Here is a 19,639-nt window from a genome sequence, read left to right as displayed (position 1 = left end):
CTTCAGGGAATTTAGTTAGCAGAATGGCAGGGTTGGAGTGTGATGTGAATTGAAAAGAGGAAAATGTACTTGATGAATAAGTGAGGGCCAGCGAGCCTGAGTGTGTATGGAGTGAAGGTGGAATGCATGGTGCGAATGACTGACTGGGGGGAGGAGTGATTCCCACCCAAGGGACCCCAGGGTCAGTTTAATGTTAGTTAGTGGGTAGTTAAATCTACAAAAAGGAGGTCGTTTTGTTGTTGGTGTCGAGAGAAGGCACGAAACCCATTTGGAGGGGTGCACGAGTTCATGGACCGGCTGGGAGCGTGGCTGTGAAAGGCGAGTATTTGTTGAGATGGCACCCCGGGCACCAGTCTAGTTGGTCAGAGTAGACCAAGGGTCCAAGGGACCGGGATAGTGTAGTGGGCACGGGCGACCCATCGGAAACGGGACCCGTAGCGCCAGAATGCGACGTGGGCAATGTCGTGGGCACGGGCGACCCTCAGAAAGGGACCCGGGGTACCAGCATGCCACGTGGGCATCGGAGGGGGCAATGCTGGGAAGGGCAACCCCCCGCGTTCATAAGGAGCTGGTAGGCTTGGAGACAGCCTGTGGGCCCGGAGTTGCCATGGTTAGAGTTCGGCAGAGGGGGAGATCCTGCCAGTTGAGCCACGCTGCCCAGCCACGAAATTGTGCAAGGGCACAAATGAACCAAATTTGTAATGGACACCAACACAGGCGATGGGAATCATGGTTTTTTAGAACCGATAGTTTGAAGTGTCAGGCGTTTTTGGAAAGCCCCAGGGTAGAGTAAGGTTAATGAATGCTTGAATAGTTAGGAGATGTACCCCTTCGCACCATCCATCCCTTCGCTCGTTGTAGGCCGCTGGATCCACCTTGGTAGATCGTTGAACTCTGAGGAGGCCAGGCTGAGGCTTCGTTGGGGGGCCTCCAAACAGGACGCTAGTTTCTCCCTATTCCCCTCTAAATAGGATTTTAGGGGTTGGGAGTAGGCTCGGTTGACAAGTTCGGTTAGCCAGACAAAGACGATAAAGGGGGTTAGGGAGACAATTATAAAAGGGAAATAAAAATAATAAAAACAAAGAGGGGCTAAATTTTGTTGTGTTGTGTTGGAAATTAATGGAATGGGTATGGACAGAGACAGGCAAAGGCGATAGATTGGGGGGAGACAGTAGGCTAGGTCCGAGTCAGCCTTTAGAGCGGCCGGCACCACCGCAATCCCTCCAGACCTGATGGAACCACACCAGAGGCTGGCCAGCTTCACCTGCCGGCCTGTTGTGCTACAGCCGCCTCTTCTGCATGGGCTTGCCTTGCCATGCCTTGTTTACCTGCCTCTGCCATGACCCCATGCCTGCTACCCTTCTTGCATTTGCCCCTGTGTCATTAATCACCATGTGCGCCAGAATCATCATGTGCGCCAGAAATCAGTCCTTTTGCAAGGACTGCCCTGCAGGCAGCTGCACACGGGGACTGCATTGGTGCATCCCGTGCACCGTTTTTGTGTTTTGCATCCATCCAGTCCATTTTTGTGTTTTGTATCTTCCTTCGGCGGCATTATCCATCCAGTACATGTCAGGGAGGAGCCAGGGACTGCATTGGGCAGCAGGCTACCTTCCTGTCCCTGCACGAGGGAGCCAGAGACTGCATTTGGGCAGCCTGGCGACCCCCTTCAAATGGCCTGTGGGATGGCATGTGGCATGCCGGGTTAATGTGAGTTGCCTCCATCAGCTGAAGACTAAAGGGGCAAAAAAAGAAGGGACCTGTTGAGCAGGCCCTGAAGACATCTGACCATCAGCTGCGGAGCACTCACCCTCACAAACTGTGACGAACTTTGCCATGCCTTCTTCCCCACAGATGCCAGGTCCTAGGCCATGGTTAGTGTAAATAGATAAATTAAAATTGTAAATACGTTGAACCTCACCTGCATGTTTCTTTTAGTGCCGGCAATTTTAGTTAAGTTGTCCGAATGAGTCAGTGTGAGTTTGTTTAGTTAGTTACGCAGTGCATTAAGTCATTTATTTTTGGGACATGGAAAAGAAATGTTGCACTCAGGGATCCGAAGGTAAATTGTACTAGGGGAAAACTTACACATGCTGGACACACAAAAATTTGACGACTCGGGACGAGTCTGTAAAAAGGGGAGGGGGTAGTGTTACGAATCTGGAAACCATTATCGCACTCATCATTCAAGTCCTTTCGCTCAGTTATCTCGGTAAGTACATGTTCAAAAGACAGCTCGCCTTCCATTGTTTAATGGGTAAATCTAAGTAAATGTGCTGTGATTCATATTAATAGTTAGGGTTCAATCAGAACGACCCTCCTCCACAACTAAGAAGAAGAAGAACCCTCCCGTCCGGTGATTCAACGGCATAAACAAGAATGACGGTTGGGGCGGGTCCGGCAGAAAGCAACGTTTACAGCCCCCACCTGCGATTTCGGGGGGGGGGGCGCATGAGGGTGAATGAGTCACGCCGGTAGTGAGGCAGGGCTGAGAGGGATAAGAAGGGGACCCTCTGCTTGGCTTGATGGTTGTTGTTCTGGTGTTGGTTCAGCTCGGCTGGAGTAGTTGGATCTTCGGGTGGCTTTTGTCCTGCTTCGTGGCCTCATCTTGGCTCGGCTGGCTCTTCTTGGTGTGTGGAGCTCTTCGCAGTCTCTGCTTGGTTCCCGGTTTGGTGCGACTTCTTGGCCTCATCTTGGTCGGTGGTTCTTCGGGGAAGCGACGCATCGGGTCGGGAAGGATCGGCGCCTCATCTCACCAGTACGTGGTCCGGAGCACGAGGGGATCCGCCGGAGCTCGGAAAGGATCGCGGCTCGCGGTGATTGGATCCAGCTCGCCCACGCTGGTGCCCGGTCCGAACAGCTTGAAAACCACACGAGGTGGAAAGGTCAGAGGCAGACCCTGGACTTCAGCTCATCTGTCCCTCCGAGCTGAAGTCCGCATTAAAGGCATCAGCCACCATTTCGTGTGTGTGTGTGTGTGTGTGTGTGTATGTGTGTGTCCGTGGGCCTGTCTAACAAGTACAAAACTGTTAAGTGCTTTGTTCGCTGTATATAATTGCATTTATTGTATTCAGTAGAGTTCTGCTCTTTTGTATTCCCTACTTCCCCATTATTACTGTATAAACAAACCCCAATTGTTGAATGTATCAGCTCATTTTGTGTTTCTTGCATTGGCTCGACATGACGCGTGTTTGAGGATTAGTGTTGGTAACTTGTTCATTTGGTCCGGCCCGACTTTGGTAATTCCGCTCGGTTACGCCGGATCCGAGTCGGCGATAGCGACTCGATTCGGACAAAGTCGGCCGAGGGTGAATTTCCCCCGTAGTCGGACCACATGTGTACTTAGGTAAATTGAAATTGGCAATCGACCCTACCCCACGTGGTCTATCCATTGGCGAACTTCGGTCCGATAAAGGACCCGTCAGTTCCAGAGTTATCCGGGGCGACGACCTTTACATTCCGGGCGATCGGTCGAGCCGGCTCGCGGCTCCATCTAGCGGTCGTGCTCCCGGTCGACGTCCCGGCACCGTAACTATATATATATATATATATATATATATATATATATATATATATATATATATATATATATATATATATATTGTTACAGAAATGGCCCTTATTGGAGTACTAAATATAGGACTAGCTCAGATCCCCCATTAAAAGCATGTATAGATAGGTTGTTGGTAAAATGGGCGTTATATGTGTCGGGAGCTATAAGAGGTTGTTGTTTTATCGTTTGTGTGGTGGTGGAGGACCGAGACATCCCTCTTATTCCTACCCCATCCCGGGATAAGCCCCGCCCAGTCGGCTGAGAGGGTGTGGCTCAAAAGAGGAAGTGACGCGAAGGGGAGGAGTTTGTCGGCTTCGCTGAGAGAAGACGGTCTCGTGTCTCGAAGCGAGTAAACGAGATAAGAAATGAAGGCTTCGTAAAAAAGGTCCAGTGTGTGGAAATAGTTGCTCTCGAAGCGTGCTCGTGATTCAAAACGAGCGAACGAAGGAATTTAGTTTTGAGAAACGGCAGTGGGCTTTTGAGAGGCTGCCTGCACGTCGAGGATTCTGCCATGAGAGGGACGGCAGCCGGCTTCGAGGCGAGAAAGAAAAGGAAAGGCAATGGTGAATCGGCCGGGAGAGAACGCTGAACCTGAGGGTCGAGTCTGCCATCGGCCGAGAAAGTAAAGGTGATTCGACAGACAGATGAACTGAGAGGACGAAACGGAAGCCGGGCTTCGAGGCGGGAAGGCAGGAGAGGAGACGCCGTAGCCTCTGACGGTCCTTACTCACCTCACGGCTGGACACGTTGTCGATCCGCCTGCGGAGCTCGGCACCTCGATTTGGGCCTTGTCTTGTGAACGGGCCAGGCCTGGATTTGTATGCTGAACCCTGGAGAGAGATTGGCTGAGGCCCATCGTTGATCTGGCGGACTTGGGCCGTCGACATTGCGCGGGGCCAGAGCGCGCGGAGACCACGTGCGTGAGGTCTGCGACAAAAGGACAAGCGCTATTTTGCCACGCCGCGTGGTTCGAGCTGGGTGTTCGAATCCGTGGACATCCGCCTGTTGCGAGCGACATTCGTGCTTTTTGACACTGTCTTCTCGTCCATGAAACCTCACCAAGTATTCTGTCTTGTCTTGCATGCATGCTGTCTGTCTTTGTCTGCACGTATTGTATAAGGCATATTTCGGTGGCACCCCTCGAAACCCGTAGTCCGTGGTTCCCGAGTTAAGAACTGGTTGAGGATTGTTAATAAAATCATTGTCGTAAATTTTGCTTGTGTTGTGATCCCCGATGTTCCCCAATAAATCTGGTTAATTCGTATGAAGTTGCTGCAATGGATCAATTCGTGTCGCGTCGAGGAACGATCCGTTCGATTGGCATATAAAACCAAAATGGTTACAGACTGGCAGAAAACGCTCGGCATCTGACAAAACCAGTCTGTAACCAAGGGTTCTATTTCCCCAACTGGCAAGGTACAAGGATGACGTTGGTATTGCGATTGAAGGCGCGTGACCCGAGGCCTGCGCTGAGCCGGCCGGCGTTATATATCCCGGAGACGGCCGGAGTGGGTTGAGAATCCCTCCGTCGCTGAATCCTTAAATATATATATATATATATATATATATATATATATATATATATATATATATATATATATATATATATATATATATATATATATATACACATTTCAGAGAGACAGGAATTCAGAGTTGCAGAAGATACATCATCGGATCAATGGACAAGTAAATCTCAGTATTATCAGCATCACCATAAAAGCTTAAATTTAACTCGCATAAAAATCTAACAAGTGTATCCTCCCTATAATGCACGGACTGGTATTTGTCTGTCATGCTACTTCTACAGTTCTGGGATGATTACATCCAGACTTGCTACAGAGGATCAGCATGACCCCATTTAATGTATATGGGAGTTTTTATCTTTTTCCGGTGGTCTTGAGGGTGTAAATTCTCTATGTAAATGTGTATTGTGCAGCATCACCTGCAGGTGGGGGAGAGTATTACAAGTCTCCCCCATTTACAGTGCAGTATTCCTGTCCCCACGTTTTCTAGTGCAGTGAGATGTTTTGAATAAGAAGTAGAAGGTATGTTTATGCTTCATGCATGTAACCTGGGGTTGTTGTTTTTTTTGGCCTATACATAGCTGTCAGTTGCCTATACACCGCCCAAATAAAGGTACAGTATGTGTCAGAAGAACATGTTGCATGCTTGGAACAAAATCGCCCGCCGGGCGGGTAGTCTGCTGGTGCAGGTAAAAATAAAATCACATGTATGTCGGTTTCTTTGGACGTTTAACATTGACACATTGATTTTCGTGCATTTGTTTCTGATTTAATTCTTGAAATCTTCAATGGTAAGCAGTCTCATGGTATAAACCACTGATGTCAGGTGTCCCCAAAGGAAAAAGTCAAGTGGCGTTAAATGTGGACAATGTAAGGGCCATTCTACCAGTCAACGATGTCCTATCCACCTCAAAGATATAGTCTCAAAAATATACAATAAATTCGAAAATATTTCCTATGATTCCAGACTTTTGAAACACCCTGCATTGTAGTCAACTGTGTCAAAGGTCACTGATTAGCCCACAAGTATTGCAAATGTAGCTGATAGTCTAGGACCTGGCTTAGACATGTATGCACTTAATTTAGGAGAGGATAACTCAACTGTTTTAGGCTAATATGACCCCAAGGAACAACTTGGGATGTGTGCCAAAATCTCTATCCGGGACGAACAGCCCGAAAATGACCACGTCCTTTTCAAAATCTATGTACCCCATTGTCAATCACTCTATGCACCCTATTATATATCACTCACTCAGCCTGCTTTTGATTTATTCATAGTACCAGTGCTACAAGATACGGAGAGAGAGAGAGAGAGAGAGAGTGAGAGAACAATTTATCCATCCAGGACTGCTATCAACTGAAGGAGAAGTTCCCACTCCTCTGCAACTCCTACATGAATGGTGGATTTGTCATGAACACCACCAAGAAAGGTAGTGGAGTGCCCTTTGCCCAGGCGCTAGAGCAGTGCTACAATCGGCCTGCCAAAGTGAGTGGGGGGATAATTGGGGTCACCAGAAAGAAGGAAGCAGTAGCTCTGTGGGGAATTATCAAGCATAAAAAGACCAGTACGTTGACCTCCTGAAGATGAAGGATGATGTCGAAGGAGAACGCTCACTTCACCACGACTTCAACCCAAGTACTGCAACTAAGATAGTTGGGATGGTGCAAGACATAGAGGAGTATCTCCTGAAGGTATGCAGTCCTCTACAAGACCAGGTAACACTGAAAAATGTTCTCACTGGAGAAATTGTGACCAATGTAAATGTAGACAAGTTGTTGTGCTGTATCAAGGAGGGCAGCACTGCTTGTGCTAATTTTATCGATGATCGACTCAGAAATAGGTCGATATCGATACACTCAACTAATTAGCAAAATCAAGTTTACGTCCCCTAATACCACCTTGAAATTGGCTCGCAAAGCAGACATCAAAGATGAGACAATCAGAGCTCTCATGTTTATCGAGTATGGGAGTCACCGGGGGTTCACTGTTGAGGAGCTACTCAAGCATGAGATCACCAACTCTGCATTCTTCTTTGTTGACGAAGATGGTTACTTGAGGAAGAGTACCAAATCACAACTTGGGACTGAGCTGCTGAAGTTGTGCCCACTAATAGAAAATTACCCCTGTGTGGGGGTGACGGTCATCTCTATAATACCACAAGTTCTCAATGTTCAGTTCAGGTAACCGCGAAACAGTCCAAACTAACCGTTTAGATTGAAATAGTTCACAGAGATACACTAGGATAATACTACTAATGACATAATTAATAAATATGTATTGTTCATTTAGTACCCGGATTAACACATCAGAATCACCAGTAAGTGCAATACGTGGTTTTCCGGTCTGTCCACTCTCTGGGGACATTTCACATCCGGTTGTAGAAAAAAAACGAAAAAAATAGGCTTAGCTCTTGGAGATTATGATAATCCTGCAGATTATTCTTCACTGATTATAATGCAACTTTCAGAGTGAAAATGGGTCAAGTATTTATAGAGATATTGAGGTTTGAAAAATCGTTAGAGCTAGCAAATTCATTAATTATAATTACTAGTATGGGCCCGTAGGGGCGGGCCCGTAGGTGAGTGCCAGTATGTGCAGCCTCTCTCTCTCTCTCAAACCTCGAAAAGGCACATCCGCGGGTCCCCAGCAATATTCCTGGCAAGTTTCAATCGTGCAAAAGAAATAATAAATAAATAAATAAACATTATTGTGATGTCATTCATGACGTCATAGCACCGTGTCCTGTCATTGGTCGACAGATAAATGGCCGTAACTTGGGAACCGCTCGTCCAATTAATATCAAACCTTGAAAAGCACGTCTGCGGGGCCCCGGTAATATTCCTGGCTAGCTTCAATCAGATCGGACCGTCGATTGTTCAAAAAAAAAAAAAAAAAGAATAAATAAACATTAATTGTGATGTCATTCGTGACGTCATAGCACCGTGTCTTGTCATTGGTCGACAGATAAATGGCCGTAGCTTAGGAACTGCTCGTCCGATCGATATGAAACCTCGAAAAGGCACATCCGCGGGTCCCCGGCAATATTCCTGGCAAGTTTCAATGAGATCGGACCGACGGTCGTCGAGAAACGGCGGTCGCAGACAGACAGACAGACAGACAGACAGACAGACAGACAGACAGACAGACAGACAGACAGACAGACAGACAGACAGACAGACAGACAGACAGACACACACACACAGAGATTGCTGGAATTATAGATAGATTAATTCCACAGAAGTTTCGTGACACTGCACAAAGTAACATGTCAGGTATGAAAAAACATTTTGTATGCCAGATTCATTAATTATTAATTCATAAATTATGGAATGTACTCATCGATATATTAATCAGAAAGCCCGAAGCATGTAGCATAATTTATCACTTATCCCCTCATCCGGGATCCGTGGCCTCGCCCCACAGCCTGCAGCCCTCTGCCCGCCGGTGATTATGTTAGATATCAGCACGATCGAGAGGAGCCTGAGAATTATCCCTGCTGATGCACTGAATTGATGCAATCGTTCGGCCAGAATATTCGTTGTCAAGATGTTGCGTGATTAAATCACCAATACAGTCACTCGAATTTATACCGCAGACATACTTCTAAACAATCACCTTCGCCCCAGAAACCACAGTCAATCTGAACCACGCTGGCCACTGCTCAGACGCCATGACCGGACTACTGCACAGTTCTACTACGCAGTTTGGTTAAAGATGACTCGGCATTTTGGCGTGCGCGCACGAAATATTTTGAAAATAAATGCCGACGTTTACATTTTGGGTTTTGAAACTTTTGCACCTTCGGCGGAAAATGTATAAATATATAAAAAAAAAAATGACCGTTTTTACAGCCATTTTTCCCTGCTGTGCAGGGGTTTGGCTTTTTCTTGAGGCAATGTTTTATGGCCGGATGCCCTTCCTGACGCCAACCCTGGTCGCCTCTTACGACACACAGGGATATGGTACACCTATTCTAACCGGGGCATACACCGGGACCAGTACACTGGCACTCATTTCGCCGACCTCGGAAGGATGACAGGCTGAGTCAACCCCCTGGTGTTAATTCAGCAGCCAACGGGGCTTGAACTCAGGACCCTTGGATCCCAAGCCACCACCCTAACCACTAAGCCAACACCAGGCTTGGAAAATGTATAAATATAAAAGGCTAAAAATGTGTTATATATTTATATTTAATTTCTCCTTCCTTCCTTCTTTGCGAATCACATCGGCATTTTTGGCCATCTTCCAGATCACGTGACGATCAAACGGGAAGGAAATTCAAAAATCTGTCTGGTTAGATACAAGATAATATTTTTTACTATCATAATCAATAAAAAGTTGCCGAATATCTTGAAGAATGGCAGACTAGATTGGTTTTGAAAATGGCGATTTTTATAACTTACGTAACCTCGTGACCTCGTCCCTGACCTTGAACCCGGACAAAAGTTATATCGTTGTACAACACTCATCGACCTCTAACCACATACTAAGTTTCATCAAGATCTGTAAGAAAAATTGTTGACGGACGTACGGACGGACATTTGGTCCGGCTTTATGAGGTCATCTCGGTAGAGATGACCTAATAAAAAAAGGGCCAGAAACCTCCCCACAAATCCACGCCATCATTATCGACTTCATGGCCTTGGTGAGAAAGGTCCCCTTAAAGAATCTTGATCCGCCCATCAAGACATTCCATGACTTTGCTATTGCCTTGACATCTATGGTCACCAATGCTGGGCACAACTGTGATGAGATCCATATCGTTTTTGATGCTTACAGAGAGGACAGCATCAAGAATGGAGAGAGGGGGAGAAGAAGAAAGTCAAAAGAAATGGTTGTCCTTGATGTGATATCACCAAACCAAAATGTTCCAGTGGTATTAGAGAACTTTTGGTCATCTTCCATCAGCAAAACTGCTTTCCAGGCATTCTATGTTGAGTGGCTCACCACCAATTACCACGGGACCAAACCTCTATACCTCGGTATATCACCACAGGCATGGATGGTGTCAGCTGGGTGTGCTTCTCCATTCCCTCGGCTCAACTGCACGCACGATGAAGCTGATGACAGGATGACGTTCCATGTGCAGGACATTCTAAGTCACCGGTCAGGAGCTACATCCATGACGCTGTCATCAGGTGACACAGACGTCTTTGTGTGCCTGTTATACCACATCACAGTCAATTGGAGAGATCTTGGCCTCCAAGAGCTTTGGCTCGTCCGCAACTCAGGAGTGAAAAGATCAATATTACCACTCCACGATATCTGCATAGCACTGGGAGACGAGCTCACAAAGTGTCTCCCAGCACTCCATGCGCTGATTGGGTGCAATACAACCAGCAAGATATCAACGAAACTTGCAGCCCTGAATGCTGTCCGCAAACCAGGAAATTCCTCTCTGATCCTGAATTTTGACTGTCCTCAGCTAGCAGAAAGTGCAATACAGATGGCAGAGACATTGTTGGTCAAGTGTCTCAAACCATCAACAGACCTGGAGACATTTGACTACCTGTGTCTCACTGCATTTGATAGCAATGCCCTCAAGATGGACTGAGAGAAAACCACTTGCACCTCAACTAATGCAAGGAAGCATATCCATAGAGGCTATTACCAACAGCAGCTGTGGGTCCAAGCCCCATTTAGAGATGCCACCCTGATTATGAATGCCAAGTCTTATGGGTTTGTAAGAAGGGGCAGTTTATTAGTCTCTGAGATTGTGATCTCCAAACCCAAAGACTGCCAAATCCCTGCACATGTGGCAAGTGTGCTTGCAAAAATGGGTGTTCCTGCAGGGTAGCTGGGATCAAGTGTTGCAAATACTGCAAATGCAAGGGAGGTGATTGTTGTAAAAACTCGCCTGAATCACTGAATGAACACTGCTCATCATCCTCATACCTGGACTCTGTTGTGTTACTCTTCATGTTCCTGACCCTGGTTTACGTGACACATAAACAGTATTAATGTGGTTTTAAAACTTGTATTGTTGGTGGTTGGGCAATTTCCCTGTTGATCTTTGAAACATTTAAGCTCTCGAGATACTGCTGCCTACTAAAGTAATAAGTTTTGTTTTTTATTTTTCATTTTAAGTAAACATTCCATTGATAATCTATCTATAATTGTGTGTGTGTGTGTGTATATGTGTGTGACCGCTGTTTCTCGACAACCACTGGTCCGATCTAATTGAAACTTGCCAGGTATATTGCTGGGGACCTGAGGATGTGCCTTTTCAAGGTTTGATATTAATCGGACAAGTGCTTCCCAAGTTCTGGCCATTTATTTACCAAACCAATGACAAGACACGTTGTTGCATGGGCGTGGCGGATGGGGTAAGGGAACCTCAGCCACGTTCCCCATTACGGGTTACAACGTATGGGCTTCCGGAGAGTGATGACTTCGTGTATTCTAATAATCTCTCAATTTCTTATGCACATTTATAGATAAACACAATGCCCCAAGTTATGATCGTTTTCATATTAGACGGTGCATACATTTCGGTAACATCAGAGTGAGCTGGTGTGCTCCGAACCAGGAAGAAATTTTTTTTCTCTTCTCTTCTCTTTTTGTTTTTCTTTGCGATGACATTGGGAAAAGGCAAAATACGTTGGCGCAAATTGAATATTTGGGCATGAAAACTAAATTGCGAATAATTGTAACTGCGAATAATATGCGAACTTCCGGGCCACGCACGTCCGGGTACGCGAGAGCGAAGAAACGGCTTGTGTGGTTGTTGTTTCTTGCTCGCGGTTTGAATATTTATTTATTAATTTTTTTTAACGGGAACGTACTAGTAGTGTGTAAATGATTGAAAATACAATTTCTTTATATTAATCAAATGTTCGCTTTCTTTCTTTTTAAAAAAAAAAACCCTTGTATTGTTCAAATTCCAAATTGTCAGTTCAACTGTAGTAAATGACACAAATCTTCTAACTTTTCTCTAAGTCAGGAAAGTTTAAGTTAATAAATATATGGCAATTCCAGTATGTATGGTAATAAGTTTGGTAAATAAAACGGTTTTTAGCCATTTTATCATAAAAAAAATATCAAATAAGAAATTTTACATTCTTCTTTGAAACCCCCTAAATAAATAAATAAATAAACATGGCCATTCTGAACATTTTGAGCACCTCAGAAAATCTGTAGCTCCAACGGTTTAGAAGATACAGCTATGTCAGAAGTAACACTTTCGATGAAAAAGGGCGTGGTCATTTTCGGGCTGTTCGTCCCGGATAGAGATTTTGGCACACATCCCAAGTTGTTCCTTGGGGTCATATTAGCCTAATACAGCTGAGTTATCCTCTCCTAAATTAAGTGCATACATGTCTAAGCCAGGTCCTCTACTATGACCCTTCAGCCAATTTGTACAAAAAACATTTTGTGACCGACAAATGTGACCTTCGTTTGCGACAAATTACCGATGCAGCAGTGCAAGTGTGGCTGGATGCAACCGGTGCACACCATCCAGCAGCAGTAAGTCCCCAGCCTTTGCAGCTGATACCAGAGCAGAGGGTCTCCAGCCTGAATCTCCTGCAGAATCTGTACAACGTTGCTGGAGCAGTTCTCGTCCTGACATATCCTATAGATGGGCAGAAAGTAATACATAATTGAAAAAAATAACAGATGGTCTGACAAAAACTTAAAGTTCCGTTTTGTACTACATCACCTAAGTATCGTCCAGCTTGAGGCTGCTGATTAAATACCAGATAGAACTTCGTATCTTGTGCATGTGACAATGCAAGACCCCATTTCTATATCCCCACAGAAAAATTGATGCATCCTCATGTCAGTTACACCAATGGATGCTACAAAATACTGCTGGCTGCTGCATTCTCAGAAACTTGGCACTGAACAGGATGCCATCAAAGAGGTATATCAATAAAAAATTCTGCAGGATACAATGAACAAAAGAGAACTACAAAATTGAGTCAATAATAATGAAGAGGAAAAGAAAACGTACTTTTGAATACTCAAACCATACAATGGGTGTTTGAAAATGTCTGAGCCTCACTGTGGAGATATTGTTGGGTCTCACAATGCCAACATTTTTCAAAGTAATTCAGATGCAACTTTATTTGATCCAGTGGTGTTGCAATGCCCAAATCCTCTCTCAGTCGAGGATAAAACAATACACCCCAAAAAGTCCTCAACAGCCCACACGTTATCATCATTAACCTCTGCCATCGAAGATTGGAAGTTACTGTTTTCACCCCTTTCTGTTTGTTATCTTGCCAAAACGAAGTTTTTGCAAGATCTGTTACTTGGTAAGTTTTTTTTTTGTTTGTTTGTCTGTAATCATTGGATTTTTCACCTTTATATCACTCTGTAGAGCACAATTCTCATTGGAAACCCTTGTGGGTACACATATCGTAGTATTATTACAATAACCTTCAGCACACATAAAGGTCAAGGTCAAGGTCAAAGGTCAAGGTCACTTTGCGGTAAATCATGGAGGTCGACGAAACCCTTATTTTTTGAGTAATTTTTATCGAATCATCTCCAAACTTTATGGGAATGTAGTATATGGTCTGGCGCTCAGCTGATTAGTTTTTGGTGGCGATTGGCCTTGACCTTCATGGTTAGCGCTGGAGGTCGAAAGCTCTTGACCCCAAGGTCAAATTTTGAAATCTTAGGTACCATCTCGTGTAATACCTCAAATTGAACACCTCGATGAGTGCTTTCGAGATATGTCAAGCTTGAGACATTATGACGTCATTTGGTGACGTGATGACGCAAACGCATATTTTTCATGGTTACTCTGTAGAACGATTCTCATCGGAATCTCTCGTAGGCAGATATTCCTCACGGAGTCGCTCCTGGTGGATAGCAGCTCTGTTCACCTCAGTGTGACCTTAAATAAGTCACACGTGGTCACCTTTTGGCAAGATACGGGTCTTATTTGTTACTTACGAAATCTAAAGATTTCGTAAGTATATTGATGACTTCCGTTTCTGTTTGTTTGTTTGTTACTTACGAAATCTAAAGATTTCGTAAGTATATTGATGCCTTCCGTTTCTGTTTGTTTGTTTGTTTGTTTGTAGGCATGATAACTCGAGAACGGAAGAAGCTACCAATGTCAAATTACACCACGTGATTCAGGAGGGTGATGGCTGGTGCTGATTAGATTTTGGTCAAAATCGGTCAAAGGTCAAGGTCACGGTGAGGTCAAATATTCGATTTTTGATGGTTTGGTACAGATAACTCGAACGGAAGAAGCTACCAATGTCAAGTTACACCACGTGATTCAGGAGGCTGATGGCTAGTGCTGATTAGATTTTGGTCAAAATCGGTCAAAGGTCAAGGTCACAGTGAGGTCAAACATCCAAAACATTCGATTTTTGATGGTTTGGTACAGAATCATCGAAGAAACTTCTGGTTTGTGTCGCTACCTTCTCAAGAGACAGCTTTTATGAGACAAGGTCAGAGGTGAAGTTGACGATTTCGTAAGTACCAGTCTCTGACTGCTTGTTTGTTTGTTTGTTTGTATGTTTGTTTGTTTGTTTGTAGGCACGATAACTCGAGAACGGAAGAAGCTACCAATGTCAAATTACACCACGTGATTCAGGAGGGTGATGGCTCGTGCTGATTAGATTTTGGTCAAAATCGGTCAAAGGTCAAGGTCACAGTGAGGTCAAACATCCAAAACATTCGATTTTTGATGGTTTGGTACAGAATCATCGTAGAAACTTCTGGTTTGCGTCGCTACCTTCTCGAGAGACAGCTTTTATAAGACAAGGTCAGAGGTCAAGTTGACGATTTCGTAAGTGCCAGTCTATGACTGCTTGTTTGTGTGTTTGTTTGTTTGTTTGTTTGTTTGTTTGTTTGTAGGCACGATAACTCGAGAACGGAAGAAGCTACCAATGTCAAATTACACCACGTGATTCAGGAGGGTGATGGCTCGTGCTGATTAGATTTTGGTCAAAATCGGTCAAAGGTCAAGGTCACAGTGAGGTCAAACATCTAAAAAATGATAACTCGAGAACGGAAGAAGCTACCAATGTCAAATTACACCACGTGATTCAGGAGGGTGGTGGCTAGCGCTGATTAGATTTTGGTCAAAATCGGTCAAAGGTCAAGGTCACAGTGAGGTCAAACATCCAAAACATTCGATTTTTGATGGTTTGGTACAGAATCATCGTAGAAACTTCTGGTTTGCGTCGCTACCTTCTCGAGAGACAGCTTTTATAAGACAAGGTCAGAGGTCAAGTTGACGATTTCGTAAGTGCCAGTCTATGACTGCTTGTTTGTGTGTTTGTTTGTTTGTTTGTTTGTAGGCACGATAACTCGAGAACGGAAGGAGCTACCAATGTCAAATTGCACCACGTGATTCAGGAGGGTGATGGCTAGTGCTGATTAGATTTTGGTCAAAATCGGTCAAAGGTCAAGGTCACAGTGAGGTCAAATATTCGATTTTTGATGGTTTGGTACAAATAACTCGAGAACGGAAGAAGCTACCAATGTCAAATTACACCACGTGATTCAGAAGGGTGATGGCTGACGCTGATTAGATTTTGGTCAAAATAGGTCAAAGGTCAAGGTCACAGTGAGGTCAAAGATGCAAAACATTCGATTTTTGATGGTTTGGTACAGAATCATCATAGAAACTTCTGGTTTGCGTCGCTACCTTCTCGAGAAACAGCTTTTATTAACCTCCGCCATCTTCGAAGATGGATGGAGGTTACTGTTTTCACCCCTTTCTGTTTGTTTGTTTGCTTGTTTGTGAACAGTATTACGGAAAAACTCCTCGACGGATTTCGATGAAACTTGGTGGGGGGGGGGGGTGGTGAGGTATGGTCCAAGGATCATGCCATTAAATTTTGGACTTGGTCCCCCCCCCCAAAATAAATTGTTAGAGAAAATTTTTTTTTGCATTTTTACATGTTTTAAGTGATTTCCAAACCCCCCCCCAAATTTTTTTACCCCCCCCCAAAAAAGAGAATTTTTTTTTTGCATTTCTACATGTTCTAAGTGATTCCCAGCCCCCCAACCCCACCCCCCCCCCAAAAAAAAAGTGTTGGAGAAAAGAACTATAACTCTGTCAGCACTGTTGACATCATATTTAATGAATAAGACATAAGGTTCACTTGAGTGACCCAGCAGTATTGGCGGCAGAGGTTTTGCACTCTCCCAAGTGCTCCCCCTCTCGTTAGACAAGGTCAGAGGTCAAGTTGACGATTTCGTAAGTACCAGTCTTTGACTGCTTGTTTGTTTGTTTGTTTGTGAACAGTATTACGGAAAAATTCCTTGACGGATTTCGACGAAACTTGGTGGGGGATTAGGTATGGTCCAAGGATCATTCCATTAGATTTTGGACTTTGTCCAAAATCCAATATGGCCGCTATGGCAGCCATTTTGAAAAAATATTTTAATTTTTTTTTTTTGCATTTCTAAATGTTTTAAGTGATTTCCAACCACCCCCCCCCCCAAAAAAAAAAATGTTAGAGAAAAAAAAATTTTTGCAACTTTTTTTTCAACAAAATTTCGATTTGTTTTTTTTGCATTTCTACATGTTAGTAGTGATTTCCAACAAAAAAACATGCCAAAATTATAATTACGGCTGATTTTGGAACTTCAGGTGGATATACCCACGTAAAATCAATTTCTGTCTCAAGGAATCTAGTTATGACGAATGAATTGAGTATGTAAAAGTTAAAAGTAAAAGGGAAAGTTGCAAACTATAACTCTGTGAGCACTGTTGACGTCAAATTGAATGAATAGGATATCAGGTGTACTTGAGTGACCGAGCAGTATTGGCGGCGGAGGTTTTGCACTCTCCCGAGTGCTCCCCCTCTAGTTCTTAAATGTGGTTCTCCAGAAAGAATTTTTCAGATTCTGAACAGAGGAAAATCAGGGGGTACCAAATCAGGTAAATGTGGTGGATGCAGAAGCAGTTAAAAACTATAGTCAGCAACTGCTTCAAGTGCAAGGAGTCAGGTTATGAGCTGGCGCATTTTCGTGATGCACCATTCCACGCCATTCTTGTTCGATGGAGTCACAAAATTTGTGTCGTTTGCCAGCATAATCGCCTGCATTGCCCAGATAGACATAAATGAATCAGAAATATCCCAAAAGACTAGAGCAATGACCGTGTCAGTCAGAGACAGGCTTGATACAGATAGGCTTGTACTTCTTTTGTGAAGGAGAAAAGGTGTGCTTACACTGTTTCGACTGTTGTTAACTTAACTCAGGTTTGAAATGATGAATCCAGGTTTCATCCCGAGTAACAAATCTGAAGACAGAAATGTTTGGATTGATTTTGTAATATTGCAAAGGCTGTCGAGAAATGTTGATCCAAACACGTGTCTGACCCGCATTGAGAAATTTCCGACCATTCTTATCAAAACTGTCCTCATTCCAAGTGTGTTGGTCAGAATGTCATGAACTCTGACAACCAATATGTTGGGAAATTTAATGGATAGTTACTCTGTAGTCCATCACCATGTCATAGATGGTGTCAGCGTTTTAGGGCACGGATGCAGTCGGCCAACAAGCATAGAGGTAAGTTTAAATGTAGTCTCCACCACATTTAAATTCAACTGACCATTTATTTATTTATTTAATTATTTTACTGTAAAGTGTGAGAGATCATCTCCACCCAAGGTTTGCAGCATTTATATGGTGTCCCAAAAAAATATACAACTTTCAAAATGCTTCGTTTGATCCTAAAAAAGCAGTAATTTTGTCACTAATGCTTCATTTCCTGTTGCAGAGACCCTGAAGTTTATTTTGATACCAAGCAAGCACCAGAAAAATGCCAAGACTGACCGTACAACAATGGACGAAAATTGTTGAACTTTGGCACTAGACGAAAAGTGTCATAAGTTGCAACGTCTTTACTCGAGACATTTCGGTATCCACTTGCGCCATGCACCAAACTTTCAGACAATAAAGTGCACCATCGCAAAGTTTACCAATGTGGGAACCATCTGTGATCTTCACAAGGGTCACAGTGGTCGGAAGAGGACAGGACGTAGTGAAGAAAATGTGGAAATGGTGAGACAGGCGGTCGTTCAGAGTCCCAAAAAATCGATTTGACGACTTTCTGCCGAGACAAGCATTTATAAGAGCACCGTTCAGAGGATCCTTCGCCAAGACATTCATGCCTTTACATAAAAAATTCAAACGGAAACGGTGCTTACTGATCAACAGAAACGCAAATGACAAGACTTTGCAAATTGGTTCTCAGGAAAGTTGGAGGAAGATGCAGACTTCCTCAAAAAACTTCACATGACGGACAAATGCCATGCTCACTTGTCCGGGGAGGTAAACAAGCAAAACTTTCGGTACTGGGGAACTGAAAATCCTGATAATGCATCAACTGAACTGGTGCCTCGATCTGTTCTCAAAGTAACCATGTGGGTGGCTGTTGGTTGGTATGGGATAATTGGTACATACTTCTTTGAAGATGACCAGGGACGCACTTGCATGGTAAACCAGAGGAACTATCGCGAAATGATTCAGGAATTATATCTGCCTGAGCTACGTACTCAGGCCCATAGGAGAAAACCTGATCCAGATGAGAACCCAGTGGTTCCAGCAGGATGGGGCACCGCCCCATACAGCCAGGGAAACAAGGCGTTTTCTCAACCAACATTTTGAGGGCCGCTTTATCTCCCTCTACTAATACGTTGAGTGGCCACCGTATTCCCCTGACCTTACTCCTCCAGACTTCTTCTTGTGGGGGTATCTCAAGGACAGGATCTATGGAAACCCTAGGCCTCAGACTCTTGATCAGCTGAAGGAAAACATCCACCGAGAAATCCAGAACATTCCTCAGGAAACGTTTTCCAAAGTGATGGAGAACATGACAACACGCTTTTGCAGGCAGTGATCGGACAACGTGGAGCCTACGTCGAACATGTGGTCTAAAAGAAAACGACGATTCTATACCAAAGTTTAAATTTTGGTGGCAATTTTGACATTGGTACAATAAACTTCAACCTTTCAGCTTTCTATCCAGCTATATATCTTTTTTTAAAATATATGTTATGACCATCCTCTTTGCAGATGAAAAGTTGTATTTTTTTTGGGACACCCTGTATTCATGAATAACGTTGAACCTTAAACCCTTGATATGCAGGTATTTTATGGAAACTAGAACTTCAGTTTTGTCATTGTTTTGCAAGGATCACAATTGGCTTTAATTAAAGGTGCTGAAAAGAAAGAACAACAGTTCAAGTTAGGAGCATGAAGTTTGTGTGTGTGTGGATACTTGGTCAACGACAAAGAAATAATTTCAACTTCCTACCTACACCAGATTATAGTTGGACTTCAAACTATTCAAACAGCTCTCGTATATAACCGCCGATACCAATTTTTGTTTTTCTACTATTTGTTGCTTTTCAGTTTATCAGATTAACTTTGGAAGGAGTGGTCACATTTAGTCCTATTTTCTTTTTTAATATCGAGCTAATAAAGTACTGTATTCAGTTCAATGCAAGTCAACTACAGTAGATTAACAAACAATTATTTTTGATTCAGCATCAGCAAAGCAAATTTGAAGCATTTATTTAACGAGTAACTCAAAGAAATGCAGCTTGTGTTGTATCACCATTCCATAATAAA

General features: G+C 43.8%; 1 protein-coding gene across 4 annotated transcripts in view; it reads right to left on the bottom strand.

Annotated features, from left to right (window-relative positions):
* VWA8 (von Willebrand factor A domain containing 8) overlaps nucleotides 1-19,639 on the bottom strand; it is a 321,146-nt gene that overhangs the window by 189,407 nt on the left and 112,100 nt on the right. For all 4 annotated transcript variants that reach the window (XM_085869177.1, XM_085869176.1, XM_085869179.1 and 1 more), the window contains one exon: nucleotides 12,493-12,653. In XM_085869177.1, the coding sequence (XP_085725303.1) occupies nucleotides 12,493-12,653 (161 nt within the window). The remainder of the gene's footprint in view (nucleotides 1-12,492; nucleotides 12,654-19,639) is intronic.

This window comes from Eptatretus burgeri, chromosome 2 (assembly GCF_056783735.1).
Source record: "Eptatretus burgeri isolate ZD-2024b chromosome 2, Ebu_testis_v1, whole genome shotgun sequence".
NCBI lineage: Eukaryota > Metazoa > Chordata > Myxini > Myxiniformes > Myxinidae > Eptatretus > Eptatretus burgeri.
The sequence above is the reverse complement of the archived record's forward strand: the minus strand, read 5'-3'. Positions and strand labels throughout refer to the sequence as shown.